Below are 22,041 nucleotides of genomic sequence, written 5' to 3' on the forward strand. Positions count from 1 at the left end.
TCAGATTTCAGGCGAAGCCAGTGCTGCTCCCACACAAGGCTTTCACTGATCTTCTGGTTGTTAGTGCTCGCTTTCCTTCTGCCCTACAAATTACATTACATTCTATTTTGTATTTAATTATATGTGAATATATTGTGTTCCCTAGTAGAATGTAAGTCTTTTGAGAGCAGGGAGTGTTTTATCTGTATCCTCAGTACTTAGGAAAATACCTTGCACATGGTAGTTGCTTAATTAACACATGTTGAATTGAATTGAATGGTAGGCATGAGCAGGCTGGGAACACATTACAAATGAAGAACTGAGGAAAAGAAGGAGGGTAAAGGATGTCATCAGAGAAATGTGTGACCAGAAAAAAAAGATGGGCTGACCAATAACAAGAGCAAGGGATGACTGTTGGGTAGTCCTCATGATTGGTATCAGTGCCAAGTGATTTAGGGGAAGTCCCTCAATGCATTGTATGGAGCCCCTATAAAAATTTATAGGAGGGCAGGGACCTTGGCAAGGACCAAGAGTTGCATGGGTTGGGAGAGCATTGGAGGTGTACCCAGCACTGATGAGATCACAGAACCTCCAGCTACTGAAGAATCAATCAATTACATTAAGGTACCTACTATACTAACATTCTTATCAGTATTCACACTTTAACTGGAGACGATAAATTAGTTAACTAATTTCTAATGGAGAATTTTCAGCTGTCAATAACAGGCTGGTGGTAGAGATAATTTGGGGAAAGTTATTGGGTGTGTGTTGCCTATTCAAGGACTGAATGAAGGGTAACTAGGGACCCAGGTTTCCAGAGCTTCCTGTATACTTAATAATTTCCCTTTCCCAGAACTTGGGGCTTCCCTCAGCACTGCTTCCCCAAGAAAGCAATAACCAGCCTTTCTGGACACGTCAACCCTGAAATAGGAGTCTGGACACCACCACCCTCTTCTTCCTCCCAGTATATGTTTGATCCTTTCCTTAAGTGGTAGAAATGATGCTAGAAACTGATGGAGCAGCTTGATTCCTACTATGGGATATTTCATGAATTAGAGTAAAATACTTTCTCTTTGGCCTGAAAGAGAGGGTAGGAGTCCATGTAAAGGTATTAATTAGATTCTATTAATTAGATTCCTCTGAAAGATTTTAGAACTCTGACACAATGTCCAACTGTGGTTCCAAAGGACCAATGATGAAGAGTGCTATTTATCTCCTGATAGAGAGGTGTTGCACTAAAAATGAAGACTGAGCCATACATTTTTGGACATGGCAAATACAGAAACTTGCTTTGCTTAGCCATGCATATTTGTTACAAAGCTGGGGAGGTGGCAGGGAGAAAAATGATTATTGAAAAAAATTTAAACTTTTGAAAATGGGTTAGGGGCAAAATACCCCAGATTTTAGTCTCAACTCTGTCTCTATCTACTAGCATGTCCTGGAGTAAGCCACTTTCCTTTATAGGCCTCAGTTTCCTCATGTGTAAAATGAAGCTGTTGATCTATATGACCTTTAAGCTCTTATCCATCTCCAAATTTAATATCTTAAGTCTCTGGGTCTCAGTTTCGTCATCTATAAAATGAAGAATTGGGCCAGATGATCTATCTATAAAAACCCCTCTAGCATCATGATATATGACTGCTATGGACACTTTGAGGCACAAGGGTGATTGTGGAGGAAGATTCCTTGCTTAATGCTTTTTCATTCATTCATTCATTTGTTCATCCACTCCTTCATTCCAGTATTCATGCTCCCTGGGTTTATTCAGTCCCTTGAAAGGGAGAACTCTGTCTAGTTGATAGAAGTAGATATCCAGGAACTGAAGGACATTGCTCTAGGCAACACTGCTTAGACAAAAACATGTTCTTTTCTTTCCCCCAGACCCCTCCCAAGTTCTGCCTTGAAAAGTCCAGACTGTCTGGAGACCCTTGTCTTTGTACCTCTAATCACCAGCCCAGACAATGCCCTCTGGCTTGTTTGGATGGCATAGCCCTCGTCCCCTACCAGGATCACTCTGGCTTTTGTTGTATTGTGAGAAAATCAGAGCTAGGAATCTGATTAGGAGTCAGTGCCAATGCCCTGCTGTTATCACAGCTTCCAGCTGCGAGCTTAGTCTGGAGTTGAGCTCAGCATATCCAAATTATGAGCGCTCTGTCCAGCCAGAAGTTCTGCAGTCTTTGTGTCTAGAACTTCTTTCCTTACTCTTAAGTCTTATTCTCCAGGCTATAGAACAGGAACAAATGCAAACAGGGCCCTGGGATTTGGATTTATTCATCTCTACCCACAGCTGAATGACAAACACATGTTCCAAGGGACTAAACTAGATAGACATTCCATTCTGGATCACTATTATCCACCCCCCACCACCCTCGGCCATGGCCCCTTCCCATCCACTTTCCCCTTCCCCTTTTCCTTCCTTTCCCCTATGAGATATAACTGTCTCTAGGCTGGTGGGCAGCTGCTTCCTTCACCATATAGCAATAGCCCTTCCTATAAGATAGAAAGGGACTTGCTTGGTGCCAGGTTTGGGATAATCAGAGTCCCATGAAGTCTCCCTCCCCTTCTTCCTCCTGGTCAGGAGGCCTAGGTAACAGAGAAATATGGACCTCATTGACCTCTGTGTCCCATTGTCTTCCTCCCCGTGGAGCCTCCAGATGAAGAATGCCATCATGGGAGAGTGCCGCCTTGATTCTCCAGGGATCGACATCAGCAGGCAGGACATAGGTACGGCAGAACTCACGAGACACAAAACCATGTCGATCCAGGCGCTGAGGATGCCGGGCAGACACCTCCAGCAGGTTGTCCACGGTCCTCACTATCACCTCATCCGGGGTAAAATGACTCACATCCAGGAAGGCCTGGAACTTGCCTTCACTAAGACGGAGCTCCGAGGCCCCTGCTCCACTGCTCTCCCCAGCTGGAGCTGCCCGTGGTCGGACATAATAGCCATGGTACAGGGTAGGAGTCAGGATCTCCTCTGGGAGTAGGCCTAAGGGGTAGATAGAAAGAAAAGATGAGGTAGGGAATAGGGATGTGATGAAGGAAAAAAGTATAAAAGGAGAATGGAAAAAGAAGAGAAAGCGTGCATGGGCAGGGCAGGAGGGAAGACCAAAAACAAAGTGTCAAAGACAGGGAAAGGTATACGGGGAGAAGAGACCACAAATTTGGAGCTGGAAAGGATTTATAGAGGCCGACTCCAAACCCCTCATTTTTTCAGACAGGAAATTGAGGCCCAGAGAGTAATGTCTAAAGTTACAACTTCAGCCACCTCTTCATTTTTTCAGACAAGGAAACTGAGGCACACAACAGGTAACTGGACCACAAGTCACATAGGTAGCAAGTGATAGGGTCAGATCTGCCTCTTCACTTCAGTGACTGGACAGAGGGAGAAGGGAAGATACAAAAATTATAATAAACAGGATGGGGGATTGGAGACAAGGGAGAGAAGAAAAGTTGAAGCCAAGAGGTGGAAAGAGAGATCCACTGTCCAGCAGGATCCCCCAGGGTCAGATGACTGTAGTAGGGGATCAGTAGGGAATGAGGCAATAACTCATGGGAAAAGTCAGTCTTAGATGAGAGATGACCAGTCTCGGGAGGTCAATTTAGTTCGAGTTGGTGGGGGGTGGGGAGTGATGGTTAGTGCGGGCTAGGAGATGAACCCCCCAAATAAATGGAGGTGGGGGAGAGGGGCGTCAATCCTGTACCTTCCCCAAATCGTTGTTCGCCCAAGCGGCTCGGATTAGCGAACTCGTACTCGGTGGTGGCCGGGTGGGCGTGTGGCACTGAGCGACCCGACATGGCCTCAGATGGACCTTCAGCCACGGATCAACCCCTGCGGACACAGCGGGCCCCTCCTGCCAGGATGAATAGCCAGGACTCTGGAAAGGACCCCGGGAAGGCTGGGGCTGGGGCGGGGTCGGCGCTGCCCAAAAATAGTTCAGAGCCTTGGGGGGAGAGGGGGAAGGCGAGCTTTGTGGATCCTGCCTTCCCTCCCCCTCCAGGTCCTTCTCGGATCCGGTTGCTCAGCTGTTCAGCTGCTCAGCTGGGTTGAGTGAACTGGATTCGGGTCCAAGGAGGGCAGGAGACTCATTCTTACTGGAGTCTTCCCAAACCCTGTACGCTCCCCAGATGACAGCACCCTAAATTCTTTTGCGTCTTCCTAAATCTAACCTGCTAGTCATCGGAGAGCTAGGTATCCAGTATTATCAGTTCAAACCTGTCCAACCTCATTTTACAGATGAGGAAACTGAGACCCAAAGAAGTGAAGGGATTTTTTTTTTTTTTTTGCCCAAGGTCACAGCGCTAATAAGTGTATGAGGCAGGCTTCCAATTCAGGTTTTTCTCACTACAAAGCCAAGGTACCATCTGCTATACCAGACGGCCTCTCAAGGAGACAAGACTGAGGTGTTATGGTGGTCTCATTCCTTTTCAAAACGTGGGTTCTAATCCCTGCTCTGCCATCCCTTTTATCTAAAATTCTGAAAAAAAAATTTTTTTTAATAAAAATAAAATTCTGTAATTTTATAAGCATGCTTCCCCCCACAACCACCCCCTACCCTATTTCCTTTCTCAGCTCACTGAAAAGACAAAAGTCCTTTCTGTCTAGAATGATGTCAAGGACTTCCCCTCATTCCTCCCTTCTACCTAGGGCAACGCACAAATGTCTAGACAATGACATAGCTTGACCACTGGTCTTCTTTCTCCAAGGAGTCACAAAGTCACAAAGAGTTAATGTCCTTGGGACCCAGCCCAGGCAGATTCCTTCCCTGCCAGTCTCTGCCTGGGCCCAAGATAGTTGCTGGCCTGATCCCCCTGGCATGTGAGACTATAGTGGTAGGGGGAGGGGCAAGCTGCTTGGGATTCCTGGCTCTGCCTTACCAAGAGGGGAGGGAGAACCATAGTGCTGAAGCTCAGCGGGTGGAGGGGTGGAACAAGGGGCGGGGAGAGCACCCATATTTGGAGACCAGGACTAGTCACTTGCCAGCTCAGATATGTTTGTGTTTCTCTTTTCTTAGCTTGGTGAGTACTGGGTGTGTGTCACAGCCAAATCCCCGATCACCAGTCCTCCATGAACTGGGATAATAAAACTCCTGACATCACCATTCCAGAAACTTCACGGGTGCTGGGTATATAAGAGGCTAACTGGAGCCTGGGCTGAAGGAGCTGCCCAGCCAGCCATACCCCACAAACTTCCTCTAGCCACCATGGACATCGCCATCCACCATCCTTGGATCCGACGCCCCTTTTTCCCTTTCCACTCACCCAGCCGAATCTTTGACCAGTTCTTTGGAGAGCATCTGCTGGAGTCTGACCTCTTCCCTACCTCCACTGCCCTGAGTCCTTTCTACTTTCGACCCTCTTTCCTTCGAACACCTAGCTGGCTTGAGACTGGACTCTCAGAGGTAAGTCTTCCCTCTGTCAGGCAATGGGCAGGTTTTTGGGGCATCAGTTTCTTGGTGCATTCCCTCTCTTTGAGCTCCTAGCTTCAGCTTTCCCAACAGAATATCTCATACCCATCTATAGCACAGATGTCTAAAGCATCTGTGCCTGGTAGTGTAGAAAGATGAGGTCACTACCAGTTTCTCAGCAAGTCTGGTCCAATTTATTTTAGACTCTCTGTGAAGGACAAAGTCGAAACATCTTATTAATAAAATCCCTTAGGACCCACTGAGGTCATCTCATGTGCCCCCAGGTTCAGGGCAGTCCCTAATCTAAGATAGGGGCTACTTTGTTGCTTTAAAGTATCCAGAAAGAAATAGCTCTGGCATTCCTTGGTCCCCTGTTCTGGTTCCTTACAATCCTTTTCTGACAATTTTTTGTTGATTTTATTTTAGTTGTATATGCTTTCTTCCAAGATTTGAGGCCACTGACCTTACTCTTAGCTTCCCTGTGTAAGACCATAAAAAGCAACTTGTTTCCCTCCTGCCTGTCAGCCTCCGAGCAGCGATTGTTGGGTTTCTTTGGGTTAGGAGGGAGTATTAGTGTAGGCTTAAATGTAAGGAAGGGGTAAGATCATTTTTTTAGTTCTTAGCTCAAATTCTGGACTCAGACTGTCCAAGACTCAGGCTCTCTACTCTGGTTTGGAAGAAGAGAGGTGAATAGACTAGGTTGACAGATAAGAGCTGTGCAACAAACAACACCTTCATTTAAAAATATTGAAGTATGAGTAAACAGGAGTCTGGTGAGTGAGTGGGCAAGGGCATTGAAAGGGCAAGCTGGGTGGTTCTAGATTAAGTGGGTGGGAAACTTGGCAGTCCCAAGGAGCAGGCAGAATTGGTCTTTGTTTTTACAGATAAATATCCAGGGGCTTGGAGGTTTTGCATTTGGCAAACTGAGAGGGGTGGGGTAGGTTGTGAACATGAGAATTATAGCCTGGCCCATCTTTTGTTTAGTGTAGACATGCTGTGGACATTCTGGCTCACACTTGGGGCATCTTTGAGAATGTCTTGGCTTCTCCCCAGGCCTATAAGCTCAGTTAAGGGTTGGTGGCCAAGGATCCCATGAGCCAGAGTTATAATTTTGTTATTTTAAGGAAAGGTATTTTCCCAGGGGGTGGGGCAAAAGGTGGGGGAGGGAAGGGAAGGAGAAAGAAAGACTTCTGGATGGAAGAGGTTTGCAGATGTGTTTTATCTCTTGGCTTATCAATACCACCTACAGGAGTGAGAGAGAGAGAGAGAAAGAGAGAGAGAGAGAGAATATCTTAACTTCCTAGGCTTCCCCTCTTCTGAACTTTCTCTGACATCTCTAGATGCGACTGGAGAAGGACAAGTTCTCAGTAAACCTGGATGTGAAGCATTTCTCTCCAGAGGAGCTCAAAGTCAAAGTGCTGGGCGATGTGATCGAGGTTCATGGAAAGCATGAAGAGCGTCAGGTATCTGACCTGTTCCTTATTGGCAGCCTTATCCTACTCCCTTACTTTGAATAGTCACTCTTCTGCTGTGTCAGGAGGAAGGAGGAACTGCTTTTGGGGGGGAGGGGGGAGGGGAGAAAGAAGAGAAGGATTCCTGAAACTCTTACAGCTGGGAGAAACCCAGTTTAGATATCCCAGTTAGAAACCATGAGATTGTCAAGGTATTCAAAGAACTCATCATTCCACTTGGAATCCATTCCTTCTCTAAACCTCTGGTTCTAAGTTTCGGAGCTGTATTTAACTCCCTGAATCCTAAGACCACATGAAAATCAGAAAGAGAGACCACTTCTTAAAGAAGTTTTGAAGGGTCAGAGAATATGAGGGAGAGGTGAGCCCAAAGCCTTGTCCTTTGGATCCTAAAGCCGGGTGCAGTCGTTCCTTATATAAAAATAGACATCAATTCCTGGGGAAGGTTTTGATGCACCTTTTCTTCTATTGCCTGGTAACATCCCAAACTGTAGGAATTGTGGCAAACTGTATTCAACCTACCCCAACAGAGTCCATTTCGGCCCAAATGTTTTGGGTTGGAATCAGGGGTGTGCTGGTGGCAACCAGCTTTCCAAAAAAAAAAAAATGTATGCAAGGTGCACTTTTAAATTTAATCTGCATTAGTAATATTTTTTTTCTATCACTTTCTTAAGTCCAGACAAGCAAAAAGAAAAATCAAGCCCTTATTTGGAGATGTAAAGATTTGCAGTGAAAATTTTACAGTTGGCTCTTAGGAGCTGGTTCAAGCTGACTCCAGCATACCCCTGGGTTGGAATGATACAAGATCAGACTAAAGATATAGAGATGGTTCTCCTTGCTCTCTGTTATTTCCAGTGCCAAGCAGACCAGAGAGTTGTAGATTTTGTCTGTCGTTCAACACACCAAGGTTAGCTGTGGAAATCCTAAATTCAAATAGGCTGTTGTGTGTGATGATCTAAATCACTGAGAAGATCTCAGAAAAAACCCAGTCCACCATGAATTTGGGAACTGAGGCATATTTAGGTTGGTCCAGACCTCCCAATGCTTCTGCCTGAGGAATACCCAGGAAATCCTTGCTTGGCTCTAATCTGAATCCCAAAACCAAACTAATTTCAGGTGCCTCACATACCTACCTATTCAGGGGCAGTGAGGAAAAAGGAGGGGTGAGAACGTGAGTAGGTGGTGGTGGTGCTGTAATGACTTCTCTTCTTGTCCCTCCCTCTCTTTCCCTTTTTCCCTTTCTCTTTCTACCTTTATCCCTCTTACCTTGAACCAGGATGAGCATGGCTTCATCTCCCGGGAATTCCATAGAAAGTACCGGATCCCAGCTGATGTGGACCCACTCACCATTACCTCATCTCTGTCATCTGATGGGGTCCTTACTGTGAATGGACCAAGAAAACAGACCACTGGCCCTGAGCGCACCATTCCTATCACTCGTGAGGAGAAGCCTGCTGTCACTGCAGCCCCACGGAAGTAGAGGCCCCAATCCCCTAAATTGTGTTTTCTATGGCAGAAAAGCTCTTTCACCAGTAGGGGTACAATCCCTTATGACTGGTGCCAATGCTAATTTATTTATGCTGAGGGCAGAGCCCAAATTACTAGGCCAATAAAATGATTCAGCAACAAGCAATTGTCTAATCTTTGAATGTCCTTGGTATCTCAGGATCATCTAGTTACCTGCAAAATATTGGTATAATTATTACCCTGAATTTCAGGGATTTGCATTTTAATTTGTAGCTAAGAATTTCCAGTAGATCCAACAAATCTACCTCTACTTATCATTCACTAAATTCAACATGCACCTTATTAAGCACGCATTTAATGAGCAGAGCACTCTAGCAGCATTAGGTGCTAGTGGTGATACAAAGATGAATAGGATATAGTCCTTGCCTTTATGAAATTTACTGATAAGTCTGGAAAGAAGGAGACAACACATACCCACATTATATATATATATGTTTCATGGAAAAAGTGGTGATTGAATGGATTTAAATATGCACTGAAATGGGAAATTACAGAGGGGTATGGAGTCCTGTGGTGAGGAGGCCTAAAATCATAGCTGAAAGGGACCTCAGAGGCCATCTCCAGCATTTTTCTAGTCAAGGAAACTAAGGCCCCAGTTTGCCTAGACCACTGATGATGATGATGATGATGATGATGGTTTATACATCTTTTACTTTAAGACTTGCAAACACAGCTTATATTTATTACCTTCTTTGACCCTTAAAGCAATTCTGGGGAATAAGTGCTATATATAGTATTATCTCTTTTTCAGAGGAAGAAACAGGTTCAGAAGGGTGGATTTCCCCAAAGTTATACCACTAGTAAATCTCAGTGGCAGGGTTTAAACCCAGCTCACGGCAACTGCAAGTCCAGCATTCTTTCTATTATTCTATGGTGGGGCAAAAGGGAATAGGGACATACAGGAAGGAGTGAGAGGTTTATTAGATGGTGCCAAGTTGTCTTTAGTTTTTTTAAAGTGATAAATAGGACCTCAAAAATTATCTCCCAATCTCTTCTGACTATAACTTCTAAGTAGCTGTTGTTCATCCTTTGTTTTCAAAGAGAACCAATGACATCACATAATATTGACTCTTAGGTTAATTGGATTTAAGTGAAGCAGAGATGTAAAAAGTTATCAGCCTTAATATCTCTTCCTGAGTCATTGAAGTCCAATGTCAGGATAAAAGTCAAGGACAACTGATGATGGCCCAGGATGCAGTGGGTGAGCTTGGAGTCTTCCATATCTGTCCAGACTCCAAGTGCTTCCCAGCTCCTGCTTCAGCCACCTTAATGGCTGTTGGAACAAATTATTCTTTTCTGCCCATTCCAGCATGGGAGGTCTTCACATGCTTCACATCCCCCTAACTCACCAACTGGTTTGAGGCCTGTCAGTTGCCCTCAACCTGATTTGGCCAGTTTTACCAGAGTGTGGCTGCTGAGCATGCCACAATATCTTGGAGATGCAAGTGAGAGGTGAGAGATAGGTGTACGCCAAAAGTGGATGTGCAGCCCTGAAAAGGGTTTGGCAGCCCTCATACTAGAGGTGCTAGTCTTTCCTGAACACCCTTTAAGTAGTTCTAAGTAGCTAGCTACTAAAGACACAATGAATAAGCTAGAAGACTGAGGTATCCTAATATATCTTTTTCATCCTGACAGTGCAGATCTCAAGCTATCCATGACTAACTTGAAACCAAGTGACAATTCTTCTTCATGTCTTCCCATAAATTCTCCATGGGGGGTCCATTTGATAGGGGAAAAGAGAGGCCAGCTTCCTCTAGATCTCTTGACTTGGATAGCAATGGAACACATGGGTTATCTATCCCTTACTCTCACCATATGACTTGTCTGACTCCTGTTCTGGTTATATGTCTCTCTGATGACATCTCCTATACCACTTTTCCTACTTAGTTCTTTGTTGGCAATATTTTACAACCTACTCATGCTCTTCCTATACAACCTTTCCACTGCCCTTTGAGTGATACTCAACTTTCATTATTCAAAGACCAGAATATTCCATGGCTTGTGGCCATACAGCATGACTAGAATTATACCGAGGTTAAAAAAAGAGAGCCTTTGTTTCAGGAAGAAGCTTGGAGTCATTAAAAGCATTGCACAATTTTCCAAATATAATTCGGCCCACTTGCCTCATCTGACTCAATTCTGGGCCCAGTCCACTTTCTATTTGTAGTGCATGTGCAAGATATGTGTACTGATAGATCAGTTCTGTAGGTTGTCCCATTCAACTCTATAATTATGATTTAAAACAACAGTTCTTGAAGTATGGTCTGGGGATACCTGGAGGTCCCCAAGACCCTTTCAAAGGATCTTCAGATCAAACCTATTTTCATACTAATATTAAGATATTTTAATTTCTAATATGATAAATATTGATAGATATAACCCATACAAAGTTTTTTGGGTTAAATAAAAATAAATTTAAAAGTTCAATTTTAAAAAAGTCAATAATTTTTAAGAGTGCAAAGTAGTCCTGAGACCAACTTTTAGAACTATTGATCTAAACATTGTCTTTCATCCATTTGGTTTTTCACATGTGGCTAAGTAATCCAAAATCTTTTGAGTGAATTATGAATATTAAGGAGGCTCTGCAATGTTCCTTTTACTTGCTGCAGTCAACACAATTGCATCCACAAATAAGACCATATTAAGACAAGAAGATTTCACCTGCTAGGGCAGGTCTGCACAACATTTGGCCTGTGGGTGATATGTTGTGAGGGTCAGATTCGTTTCAGAATTTGAACTGGACAAACACCTTTGGTAAATGTAATATCCCCATTTTATGCCTTACTTGTGATTAATTATAAGGTTACTGGGAATAGAAGCCAAGATAATTGAGTAAGCAGTAAATTGCCATAAATCTCCCATATTCACTTCCAAACTACCATAAAATAGCGCCCCAAAACAAATCCTAGATCAGCAGAACCAGCAAAAAGACAAGGTGAAATAATATTTTTAGCCCAAGAAACTTATAAAGTAGGCAAGAAAGGTCTGTCTCACTCGGATAAAAGAGGAATGTAGTACACAACAGGAAGTGTCCCAGAAAGCCAGCAACAAGCCCCACCTCAGCAAACTAGTGGTAGATCCAGAGCCCCAGTGAGGTGGAGCAGGCAAACACCCACACTAAGACCCCCTACATGCCTCAGCATAGCCAGGGGAACCTACAAATTTCAGCTGTGAGAACTACTACATGCTTCACTGTAGCCCTGGGCAAACAGACAACCTCCAGAAGGCAGACTGCCATGTGCTTTAGTGTAGTCCTGGAGATATGCAGAAACACCCCAGTAGCCCCAGCACATGCCAGACACCAGCACTAGGATCTGGCTCAGCACCAGGTAAGCTACCAGACCCCTATAGCCTTAATGTTGCTAGCACCAGCCAACACCCACCCCACTCAGCACAGCACCAGATATGAAGGTCCCCTAGGGGCCTTACAGCAACACCAGCGCAGCACCAGGTAAACAGTGAGGGCCTGTAGCCACTGGCACAAGAAGCCTGAGACAGTGCCCCTTCCACCCCAGGTGCAGAGCTCAGATTTAAAAGAAAAGAAAAAGTCCTCTCCTCCAAAAAAAGGTGAGTGAAAAACAACAAAAAAGAATCTGACCATAGAAAACTATTGTGGTAACAGGAAAGACCAAGACGCAAACTCAGAAGAAGAAAATAATGTCAAAACACCTGTGGGCAAAACCTCAAAGAAAAATGGGAAGTGGTGTCAAGCCCAGAAAGAACTCATGGAAGAACTCAAAAAGGAGCTTTAAAATCTTATAAGAGAGGCAGAAAAAATATTGGGAAAAGAAATGAGAGTGAAGCAAGAGAATTATGAGAAAAAAAGAGCCAACAGCTTGGAAAAAGAAAACAATTGCTTAAAAAGTAGGATTGTTGAAATGGAAAAGGAGATACAAAAAAGTCACAGAAGAAAATAACTACTTAAAAAGTACAATTGGTCAAATAAAAAAGGAAGTACAAGAGCTGATTGAGGAAAACAACTCCTTAAAAGTTAGAATTGGGCAAGTGGAAGCTAATTACTCTATGAGACATCAAGAATCAATCAAACAAATTCAAAAGAATGAAAAAATAGAAGAAAATGCATAATGCCTCATTGGAAAAACAACTGACTTGGAAAATAGAACCAGGAGAGACAATGTCATAATGAAAAGGAGAACCTGGACAGCATCTTTCAAGAAATTATCAAGGAAAATTGCCCTGATATACTGGAAACAGAGGGCAAAATAGACATTGAAAGAATCCACCAATCACCTCAAGAAAGAGATTCCAGATTAAAAAGCCACAGAACATTATAGACAAATTACAGAGCTATCAGGTCAAGGAAAAAATACTGCAAGGGGCCAGAAAGAAACAATTCAAATATTGAGAAGCCACAATCAGGATTACACAGGACTTAGCAGAAGCAACATTAAAGGATCAGAGATCACAGACATGACATTCTGGAAGGCAAAGGAGCTAGGATTACAACAAAGAATCACATATCTGGGGAAATTAAGCATGATACTTCAAGGGAAAAAATGGTCATTCAACAAAATAGAAGAATTTCAAGCTTTTATAAGGAGAAGACCAGAATTGAACAAAAAATTTGATCTCCAATATCAAGACCCAAGAGAAACCTAAAAAGAGAAAAAGAGAAAAGAAAACATAAGGGACCCAATGGAGCAGTTACAAGAAACACACTTGAAGCAGAGAGATACACAGAGTAAAGGTGAGGGGCTGGAGCAGAATCTATTGTGCTTCAGCTGAAGCAAAAAGGCAGGGATAGCAATCCTGATCTCAGACAAAGCAAAAGGAAAAGCAGAACTAATTTAAAAAGATAAGGAAGGAAACTATATCTTGCTGAAAGGTACCACAAACAGTGAGAAGTACTATCAATACTAAAAATACATGCATCAAGTAGTATAGCAACCAAAATCTTAAAGGAGAAGTTAAGTGAATTATAGGTCCATGACTAAACAAGAGATACAGAGCGTTACAAAATGTAAAACAGGTAATTTTGATGATATTAAATTTTAAAGCTTTTGCACAAATAAAACCAATGCACCAAGATTAGAAGGAAAGCAGAAAACTGGGAAACAGTCTGTCTAGCAAGTGTCTCTGATAAGGTCTCATTTTTCAAAGATATAGAGAATTGAGTCAAATGTATAAAATATAAGCCATTCCCCAAAGGACAAATGGTCAAAGGATACAAACAGGCAGTTTTCAGATGAAGAGACCAAAACTTTCTATAGGCATATGAACAAGTTCTCTAAATCACTTTTGATTAGAGACATGCAAATTAAAACAACCCTGAGCTACCACTTCATACCTATCAGATTGACAAATATGGCAGAAAAGGAAAATGATAAATGTTGGAGAGGATGTGGGGAAATTGGGACACTAATGTACTGTCGGTGGAGTTGTGAACTAATCCAACCATTCTGGAGAGCAATTTGGAACTATGCCCAAAGGGCAACAAAACTTTGCATACCTTTTGATTCAGTAATAACACTACTAGGTCTGTATCCCAAGGAGATCATAAAAAACAGAAAAGAACCTATGTACAAAAATATTCATCCAGTCTTCTTCATGGCGGCAAAATGTTGGAAATTGAGGGGATGCCCATCAATTGGAGAACAGCCAAACAAGCTGTAATATATGAATATAATGGAATACTTTTGTGCAGTAAGAAATGGTTAACAGGCAAATTTCAGAAAAACCTGTAAGAATTGATGCAAAGTGAAATGAGCAGAACCAGAAAAACATTGTACACAGTTTCACTAACATTGTGTGATGATCAACTATGAATGGCTCAGTCTTCTCAGCTATATCATCATCCAAGACAAATATAAAAGACTCACAAAGGAAAATGCTATCCACATCCAGATAAAGAACTGATGGGCTTTCAATGCAGATCAAAGCATACTTTTTTCACTTATTTTATTCTTTTTCATGTTTTTTTCTTTTGTTCTGTTTCTCCTTTCACAACTATGACTAATATGGAAATGTGTTTTACATGATAGCACATGTATAATCTATATCAAGTTGCCTACCATTTTAGGAAGAGGGGAGGGGAGCAAGAGAGGGAGAAAAATTTGGAATTGAAAATCTTGTAAAAATGAATGCTAAAAAATGTCTTGATGTAATTGGGGTGAAAATAAAATGCTATTTTAAAAAAAGAAATTAAAAAATAGGATCATTGAACAAATTTATCTCTGTTGTTACATCTTTCAAGGAGTAATCCAGCATGATATTTATATATGTATGGGAGACATCTTGTTCGAGGACAGCATTTGAGGAAACATTTTGCTCTACAATCAAAATTTTTTTATAGTTAAGAACAGTAAGTATGATAGGATTTTATTTTCTCTCCACTTTTTCAGTCAATTGTGACTATAACAATGTGATTGGCTGTAAAATATCATTTGTGGAAGTCTGCCTTTTCCTTTCTCATATTTTTGTTGAGCATGCCCTCAAAATATGAGTAGATTATTTTCATAAAAATTTTTTGCATAGATGTAAAAGTAGACACATAAGCTGGTAATTATGGATATTCTCTCACCTCTTTTTCAGTAATAATAAGGTGTGTATGTTTGTGTGCGTGTGTGTTTACAAGCCTTTGATATCCTACCATCTTTTAGACATAGCAATGGTGGAATGGTTTGGTGAGCAGGATTGTTCATGTTTGTCCCACCTCCACTAATAACTTATTGTTTAATTGGGTTTCTCAGTTTAAATGCCTTTTTTTATGTTCTGAGAAGGTGTAGCAGAAGTTCTGCTATTCTCTGTCCTTTTTTAGCTTCAAGTCCCCAGTCAGAGGCAGTATTCTGGCAAAACACTTCGTTGTTAAATCTCTTTCCATTCTCTGAGTCTACTTTTCCCTCATTTGCCTCCTCCCAACTGTATTTCTTAAAGGTAATTCAAGGCTAGCAAAGACCTGTGGATAATGCTATTTAAAAATACAAAATAACCTTTGAAAAGAAGGAAAGGTGAAAAGACTTTCCCTATACGCAGAGAAAACAGTTTCAGGATTCCATGAGAAAACTCCAGGAGAAAAATGAGATACAAGATTTTTGTCTTGACATCTTTAGTGAGTTCAGCAACACAACACCTCCCCTGAGACTCCTTGTGCCCAGCTGGCCCCAACTGGTCTCAGTCCTAGAGACCTGGCATTTTTCTTTGTGGCAGCTGCCTCTGTCCTTGCTTCCACTTTCCCAGATCCATGTGGTTCCTCATGGTCTCCCATTCTACAACTCCAGTTGTCTTCTAGATATTCTATGCATTTAGTGATGAACTTGGTTCCTTTTCTCTTCCAACATCTGCAACAACAAATTTTCAAGGTCGCCCTGAGAGCATGTGCTGTCATTGTTTACCCAATGGGTTGTTCACTTTCTAATTAATTTAAGGGATGACACCTTGTAAAAGAAATATCTATTGTGGCCAAATTTTTATAATTAGCTTAATACTTTACTATTGACCACTTTTCTATGATTAGGTCCTAGACTTTTAGAAACCAACTCCTTTACACAGCTATCTTGAGAATGGATCTTTAGGAGTCTTCTAATTGATCCTTCAATATGAGCATGACCCTTTATGTGTCCTTGGTCTAGGGCTAGGCCATCTGTTCTTTATTTTCTTTAGTGCCACTACTACTTGCTTGGACAGTATTTGAGGATTATGATATCAAATCCCAAATACAATGACTATATTTTCATTGATAAAGCAATATTTCCTTGAGCATTATTTATGGAAACAAAAATCCAAGAAATTGTGAGGTAGATCCCCAAGCTTCTCTGGCCAAGAGATATAAAAATTTCATAGTCAGTGTGCTCTTTGACCCTATCTCCAAGAGCTAGGCTTGCTATATCTGTCCCTCAGGGTTCTAGGGTGCCCTGAGGAGTTTGTGTGTTTTTCTTCTACCACCAGCTTTAGCCCCCACTGGCTGTGTTTCCCCCATTAGGTGTCAGTGAGTAGTATCCTAGTTCCAATTAGTCACTTAACATTAATTAACTTTTACAGAGATATTTGTTTCAAAAATTAGTGTGTGTTAGTGTGTTCGTCCTTCATTGCCGAAGAAGACCATGCCATCAGAGAAATAATGACATGACTTGCACTTGACTTTCTTTTGAGTGAGGGAGGGCTGTGCAGGTCACCAACCTCACTTCTCCTCCAGAGCCATCTGAATCCAGTGACCAGATATTCATCAGGATAACTGGAGTTGACCCAGGATGAGTCAATTGGGGTTAAGTGACTTGCCCAAGGTCACATAGCTAGTGAGTGTTAAGTGTCTGAGGTGAGTTGAACTCAGGTCCTCCTGACTCCTGCACTGGTGCTCTATCTGCTGCACCACCTAGCTGCCCCTGTTTCAAAAATATAGTAAGAACAAACATACAAACATTTCTTCCAATATCTCTGGTGTATACCCTTAACTCAGTTCCTATATAATCAAGTTTACAACCAGATTCTGCATACATTTCAGCTGAGTCCTTGTCTCAGCAATTACTAAGCTGATTCTGGAAGTCATTCCTAAAGGTGGCCCCTTGCTCCACTGGGCACCAATGCTGAAATGACTGCAAATACAAACTCTGGAATGCAGGATGCCATGGTATGTTCCTAACCTTTTGAAACTTTCAAGATTAGGACCCTATTTCCTTCACAAGAACAGAAAAGAACAAAAACAGAAGCCAAGGACCAAGGGTCATTCCTCTGGATCACATGGGCTTAATGATCTCTTACTAGATGCCATGAATGAAAGAGTCCAACCACAAACAGAGCAGCCAGAAGGGCAAAGGCAAGAAAGACAAGGTGGAAACTGAACAAAGCCTTTGGAACACCTCCCCAAAAACATCAGGCAGTCAGTCAATAAACATTTATTAAGCACTTACTATGTGTCAGGCACTGTGGTAACTCCAGGCACTGGAGATACAAATATGAAAAATAAAGATAATCTTTGCTCTTTAAGATCTTATAGTCGAAAGGGATAAGATAATACACAAAAGAAAGCTAAAGAAGTTTGAAGAAAGGGAAAGGAATGAAGCAGGAGCATAGCAAGAAAGTCAAAGAAGTCCAAAAAGAGAGTAGATGTGTGGGAAATGAGGAGATGGCTGTGCTAGGCCCATTCCTTAAATAGAGGTTAAGTAATTCCTGTCTCTGTCCTCCAATCAGAGGGTCAGGGAGTACTGATGAGATGTGAGTGCCAAGGCTGATTATACCTTTTGGGACAGTGGTACTTCCCAATGATGACATTCTATGGACATGATGAAATCAACCTGAGTAATCTAATCCCTTTTTCACAAGAAGACATTAAAACATTTGAGGAAAGATGGCTATTGTGCCATATCTAAGTTATCTCTCAATTAAAAGAAACAACTCTGGTTCTTTCAACAAATCATTGTATGACATGGTATTTATGACTGCTCATTATCCAGGCTTTACTCTTCTAGACATGCTACAGTTTACCAATTCTTTTCTAAGATGAAGTACATAGCTTTGAAATGAATGTTTCAGATGTGGTCTGAACTGAGCAAAATAAAGTAAGACTATTTTGTCCTTTGCACTAAATATTTTATTAATATAGCCCAACATGACATTAACGTTTTTGACTACCATTATAGCCATGACTCATACTGAGCTTGTGGTCCATGAAGACCCCTAGATCTTTTCCTCAGAAATAACGTATTGTCTATTCAAGCTTTCTCATCCTGTAGCTGTTCAGCTGAACTTTTTGACCAAATGTGGCACTTTATATTTATGCCTATTAAATTTCATCTTATTTAATTTAGCACATTGTTCCAGCCTGTTGAGATCTTTTTGATTCTAATTGCCATCCAAAGTTATTTATAATCTTCTAGTTTTATGTGATATGCAAATATGATAAATGTATCAGCCACTTAACCAAATATACTCTAGCCCACATCAATGACTGGAGGAGAAAGTGAAGCTGTCAGCTCTAAGCAACTCTACCTCACTTAAATCTAATTCATTCTCAAGTCAAGGCACAACCCTTGTGATGTCATTGGTCCTCTTCAAAAACTAAGGATGAACAACAATAGTAATCTTTTTGTGATGGTAAATTAGGTCATCTTTTGGCACATTTCTTTCCTTCTTATTCTTAGCCTTTGTCATTGAATGGGTGTTGCCTTAGACAAACTGAAACCTGGGAAAGACTTTAATTTAGAAAGATCATGGTTACCCACTGCATCCTGTGCCATCAGCAGTTGTCTTGAATTGTCCCTGAACTTCAATGTCTCTGGAGAAGAGAATGAGGCTGATGACTTTGTGCAGCTCTGCCTCACTTAAATCTAACTCATGCTCAAGTCAAGACATCACCCTCATGATGTCATTGGTCCTCTTTGAGAGGAAAGAATGAATAATAACTCTAGCTCACAGCTCTCCATTTTATCTACAAGGATATAATGAGGCAAATCCCTTGCTGAAATCTAGTAAATTACATCTATTCTAGTCCCCTGATTTATCATTCAACAGCAATGACCTGATAAACCTATATTAATTCTTAATGATCATTGTTTTCATGAAACTGTGCTGACTGGATCCACTACAAATTTATGTTACACAATCTCAAAGGAGCCTTCACTGAATCAAGGCAATACTTTTACTCCTCGCTAATCAGTTCACTATCTTACTATAGCAAATTTTCCAAACCTTTTCATCTTCTTCTCAAGCTTCCCATGGTACCTTCTTTCTTAGCTGAGAACCTCACCTCATACTTCACTGAAAAAATGGTCTCCATTTGCCAATAGCTTCTCACTTCACATTATTCTTATATCTTTCTGTCATCTCTCTCTTTGCCTCTGTCTCACACGAAGATGTGGCTCTTCTCCCTACCATGGCTAACCTCTCTATCTATACCCGTGATTCTATCCCATCCCATCTTCTCCAGCAGTTTTCCACCCATTATATCCCAATCTTTCCTTAATTATCAATGTTTCCTGTTTACTGACTACTTCCCTACTGTCCTCAAACAAGCCCATGTCTCTTCCATCCTTAAAAAACTCTCACTTTATCTATTCATCCACACTGACTTCCTATATCTCTCCTCTCTTTGTGGCTAAAATTCTTTTTTTTAAATTTATTTTTAACACAGTTTATAATAGATAAATCAATTTGAATTTTTGGTCAGGTGATACATCTTTTTAAAGCATTTACAATATGGACCACAAAAAAAAAATTTTTTTTAAACATAAGCCAACTGAAACACAGATAATATTTATGTTGCTAACTTCACAATCTCTTGATCTACATGTCTCCTCAGTATTACTAAGAATAAAAAGACCCTAACTTAATGTTGTTGGTCTAAAGTTCTATGCCTAATAGCTTAATTTTATGCAGCCTTGGATGTTCCTCTACCTGTAATCTATAATTGAATAGATCTGGTATTAAGCTTACAAACCTTTTGACTATAGGAAATTGCCACCAAGAGTAGGGACATTGCAGGGAAACAATATCTCCCCAACTTCATGTCTCTTCCAGGCAGGAGTAGATTGCCCACTTGTATTCAGTCAGGCTTAAAATCTGCCAGGTGTCATTGGGGAAATTGAGTCCGGAGAATCCCCCCTCAGCCCATGCTGAACAGCTGCTCTCCCACTCTTCCCTTGAGATCACCTATGCAGTTCATACCAGCATCTCATGAGCTTACTGGCATCATGTAATAGAGGCTCGGATAGCCTTTCTTGCTTCCCGTACCTGGAGTTAGACTCAGAAGAACAGTCACTTAGTAGTCCCACATCATCTAAAAATGGCAAGTTCCTATAACCAGGTTTAAAATATCATTATAGTTTCACTTTGGCTAAGGAACATCTTTTAGGCAAGTCTTAAGTGGCTTACATGACTTTCTATACATGTTCTAGTTCCTCATTAAATGGCAATCATAAAATCAAATTTACCATTAAAACCTTGACTTTTCCATCAATGCCAAATTTTATCAGAGGTTACCTTCCTCTTGGAAAGTTAGACTGAAATTCTTTTCTCCAAGCTAAAGATGTCATTGATTTATTCCCAGTAATTAATTCAGTCTATTGTTTTAATACTAATTGCTTTTACCTCACTTTGTAACATGACCAATTTTTCTCCCCATCACCCCCTTCCCCTCACTTCCTAATACCTTGCATTCTGGTTGCTCCTTCCCTCAATGTACCCTCCCCTCCATCACACCCCACCCCTGTCCTATCCCCATCTTCCTTCTTTTCTTGCAGGGCAAGATAAATTTCCATACCCCTATCCCTGTAATTCTTATTTCCTGATTATAAGCAGTAAAAATTCTCAACATTTGTTTCTACTACTTTGAATTCCAACTTCTTTCCTTCCCCCCCCCCTCCCCAGCCCCACTAAGAAGGGAAGCAATTCAATACAGACTAAACATGTGTTGTTTTGCAAAAGACTTCCATAGTACTTATGTTGTGTAATATTAATTTTACTGCCCTCTGACCTACCCTATCCCCCTTATTTTTCTCCCCTACAATTGACCTTGTCTTTTCTCGAAAGTGTTTATTTCTAGTGACTCCCTTCTCCCATTTGCCCTCCCTTCTAACATTCCCTTCACTCCACTTGTTACCTCCTCTCCCACTTTCCTGTGGTGTGATATAAATTTTCCTATCAAATTTAGTGAGCGTGTTATTCCTTCCTTCATGTGGCTAAAATTCTTGAGAAAACCTTCTACAACTGGTGCCTCTATTTCTTCTCTCATGTCTACACTCTTGGAAGTTTGGCTTCTACTTGCATTCAACTCTCTCTGAAGTTACCAATGACCTTTTTTTCTTCCAAAAAGAAACATTTATTAAGCACTTTCTACATATATAAGTCACAGAGCTAGGCACTGGAGATACAAAGGAAAATGAAATCACCCCTATTCTCTGAAAACTCTCTTTCTACCAGGGGGAATATAACTTATACACACCTAGAGGACTGATGACGAAGCTACCCACCTCCTGACAAACAGTGATGAACTCATGATGACACCAAGACATGTACTTTTGGACATAGCCAATTCAGAAATCTGCTTCCCCTGACTATGAATTTTTGTTATAAGTTTTCCATTTTTCTTTTTCTTTTCTTTTTAAAGAGAAGAGGTAGGAAGAACATCAAAGAGATTGTTTGTTAATTGAAAAAGATAAAATTAGATAAAAACTAAAACGATGCAAAGATAAATAATTTTTAGAAGGGGGGAGCAGTATCAACAGGAAAGATGAGGAAGGTTTCATCAAGGTAATATAAACTAAAGTGGCTCCTTATTACCTCCTAGTTCTAACAAAATCCTCTGCTTTGCTTTTAAAGCCTACCACAATCTGGCCCCCTTTCTATTCTTTTACATTTTACTCCCCTCCACTTACTCTATGACCAAATGACATTTGCCTCCTTTCAGTTCCTTACATATGATTCAATCTTCCTACTTTTGTGGAATACCTCAAATCTCAGCTCAAGTACTACTTCAATTAAAGACCTTTTCCAGTCCTTCGCATTCACCAGTGCTATTGCCCTCCCTCTGAGATGACCTTCTATCTACTCTGCATACATCTTGTATGTACAGAGTTGTTTGTATGCTATTTATTCCATTAGATAGTGAGTTCCTTGAAAGCGGAGGTTGATTTTGATCTTTGTATCCCCAGTACTTAGCATAGTGCCTGATACATAGTAAGGGCTTAATAAATGCTTATTGATTTGAC

General features: G+C 41.2%; 2 protein-coding genes across 2 annotated transcripts; one reads left to right on the forward strand and one right to left on the reverse strand.

Annotated features, from left to right (window-relative positions):
- Positions 1-2,231: 2,231 nt before the first annotated feature.
- Positions 2,232-4,787, reverse strand: HSPB2 (heat shock protein family B (small) member 2). Its single transcript, XM_072611126.1, has 2 exons — positions 3,684-4,787; positions 2,232-2,968 (listed from the first exon to the last, which is right to left on the reverse strand). The coding sequence occupies exons 1-2, from the start codon at positions 3,775-3,777 to the stop codon at positions 2,514-2,516; spliced, it is 549 nt and encodes a 182-aa protein (XP_072467227.1). The 5' UTR covers positions 3,778-4,787; the 3' UTR covers positions 2,232-2,513.
- Positions 4,788-4,805: 18 nt separating this feature from the next.
- On the forward strand, positions 4,806-8,485 carry CRYAB (crystallin alpha B). Its single transcript, XM_072611128.1, has 3 exons — positions 4,806-5,381; positions 6,728-6,850; positions 8,133-8,485. The coding sequence occupies exons 1-3, from the start codon at positions 5,184-5,186 to the stop codon at positions 8,334-8,336; spliced, it is 525 nt and encodes a 174-aa protein (XP_072467229.1). The 5' UTR covers positions 4,806-5,183; the 3' UTR covers positions 8,337-8,485.
- The last annotated feature ends 13,556 nt before the right edge of the window (positions 8,486-22,041 follow it).

The sequence above is a fragment of the Notamacropus eugenii genome, chromosome 5 (assembly GCF_028372415.1).
Source record: "Notamacropus eugenii isolate mMacEug1 chromosome 5, mMacEug1.pri_v2, whole genome shotgun sequence".
Lineage (NCBI taxonomy): Eukaryota > Metazoa > Chordata > Mammalia > Diprotodontia > Macropodidae > Notamacropus > Notamacropus eugenii.

What these genes read in the sequence shown, in the direction of transcription:
- HSPB2 (XM_072611126.1), bottom strand. Translation starts at nt 3,777, where the DNA reads ATGTCGGGTCGCTCAGTGCCACACGCCCACCCGGCCACCACCGAGTAC. An exon ending in CGAACAACGATTTGGGGAAG is followed by an intron (nt 2,969 to 3,683) that starts GTACAGGATTGA and finishes TCTACCCCTTAG; the next exon opens with GCCTACTCCCAGAGGAGATC.
- CRYAB (XM_072611128.1), top strand. Translation starts at nt 5,184, where the DNA reads ATGGACATCGCCATCCACCATCCTTGGATCCGACGCCCCTTTTTCCCT. An exon ending in TTGAGACTGGACTCTCAGAG is followed by an intron (nt 5,382 to 6,727) that starts GTAAGTCTTCCC and finishes TGACATCTCTAG; the next exon opens with ATGCGACTGGAGAAGGACAA. An exon ending in GAAAGCATGAAGAGCGTCAG is followed by an intron (nt 6,851 to 8,132) that starts GTATCTGACCTG and finishes ACCTTGAACCAG; the next exon opens with GATGAGCATGGCTTCATCTC.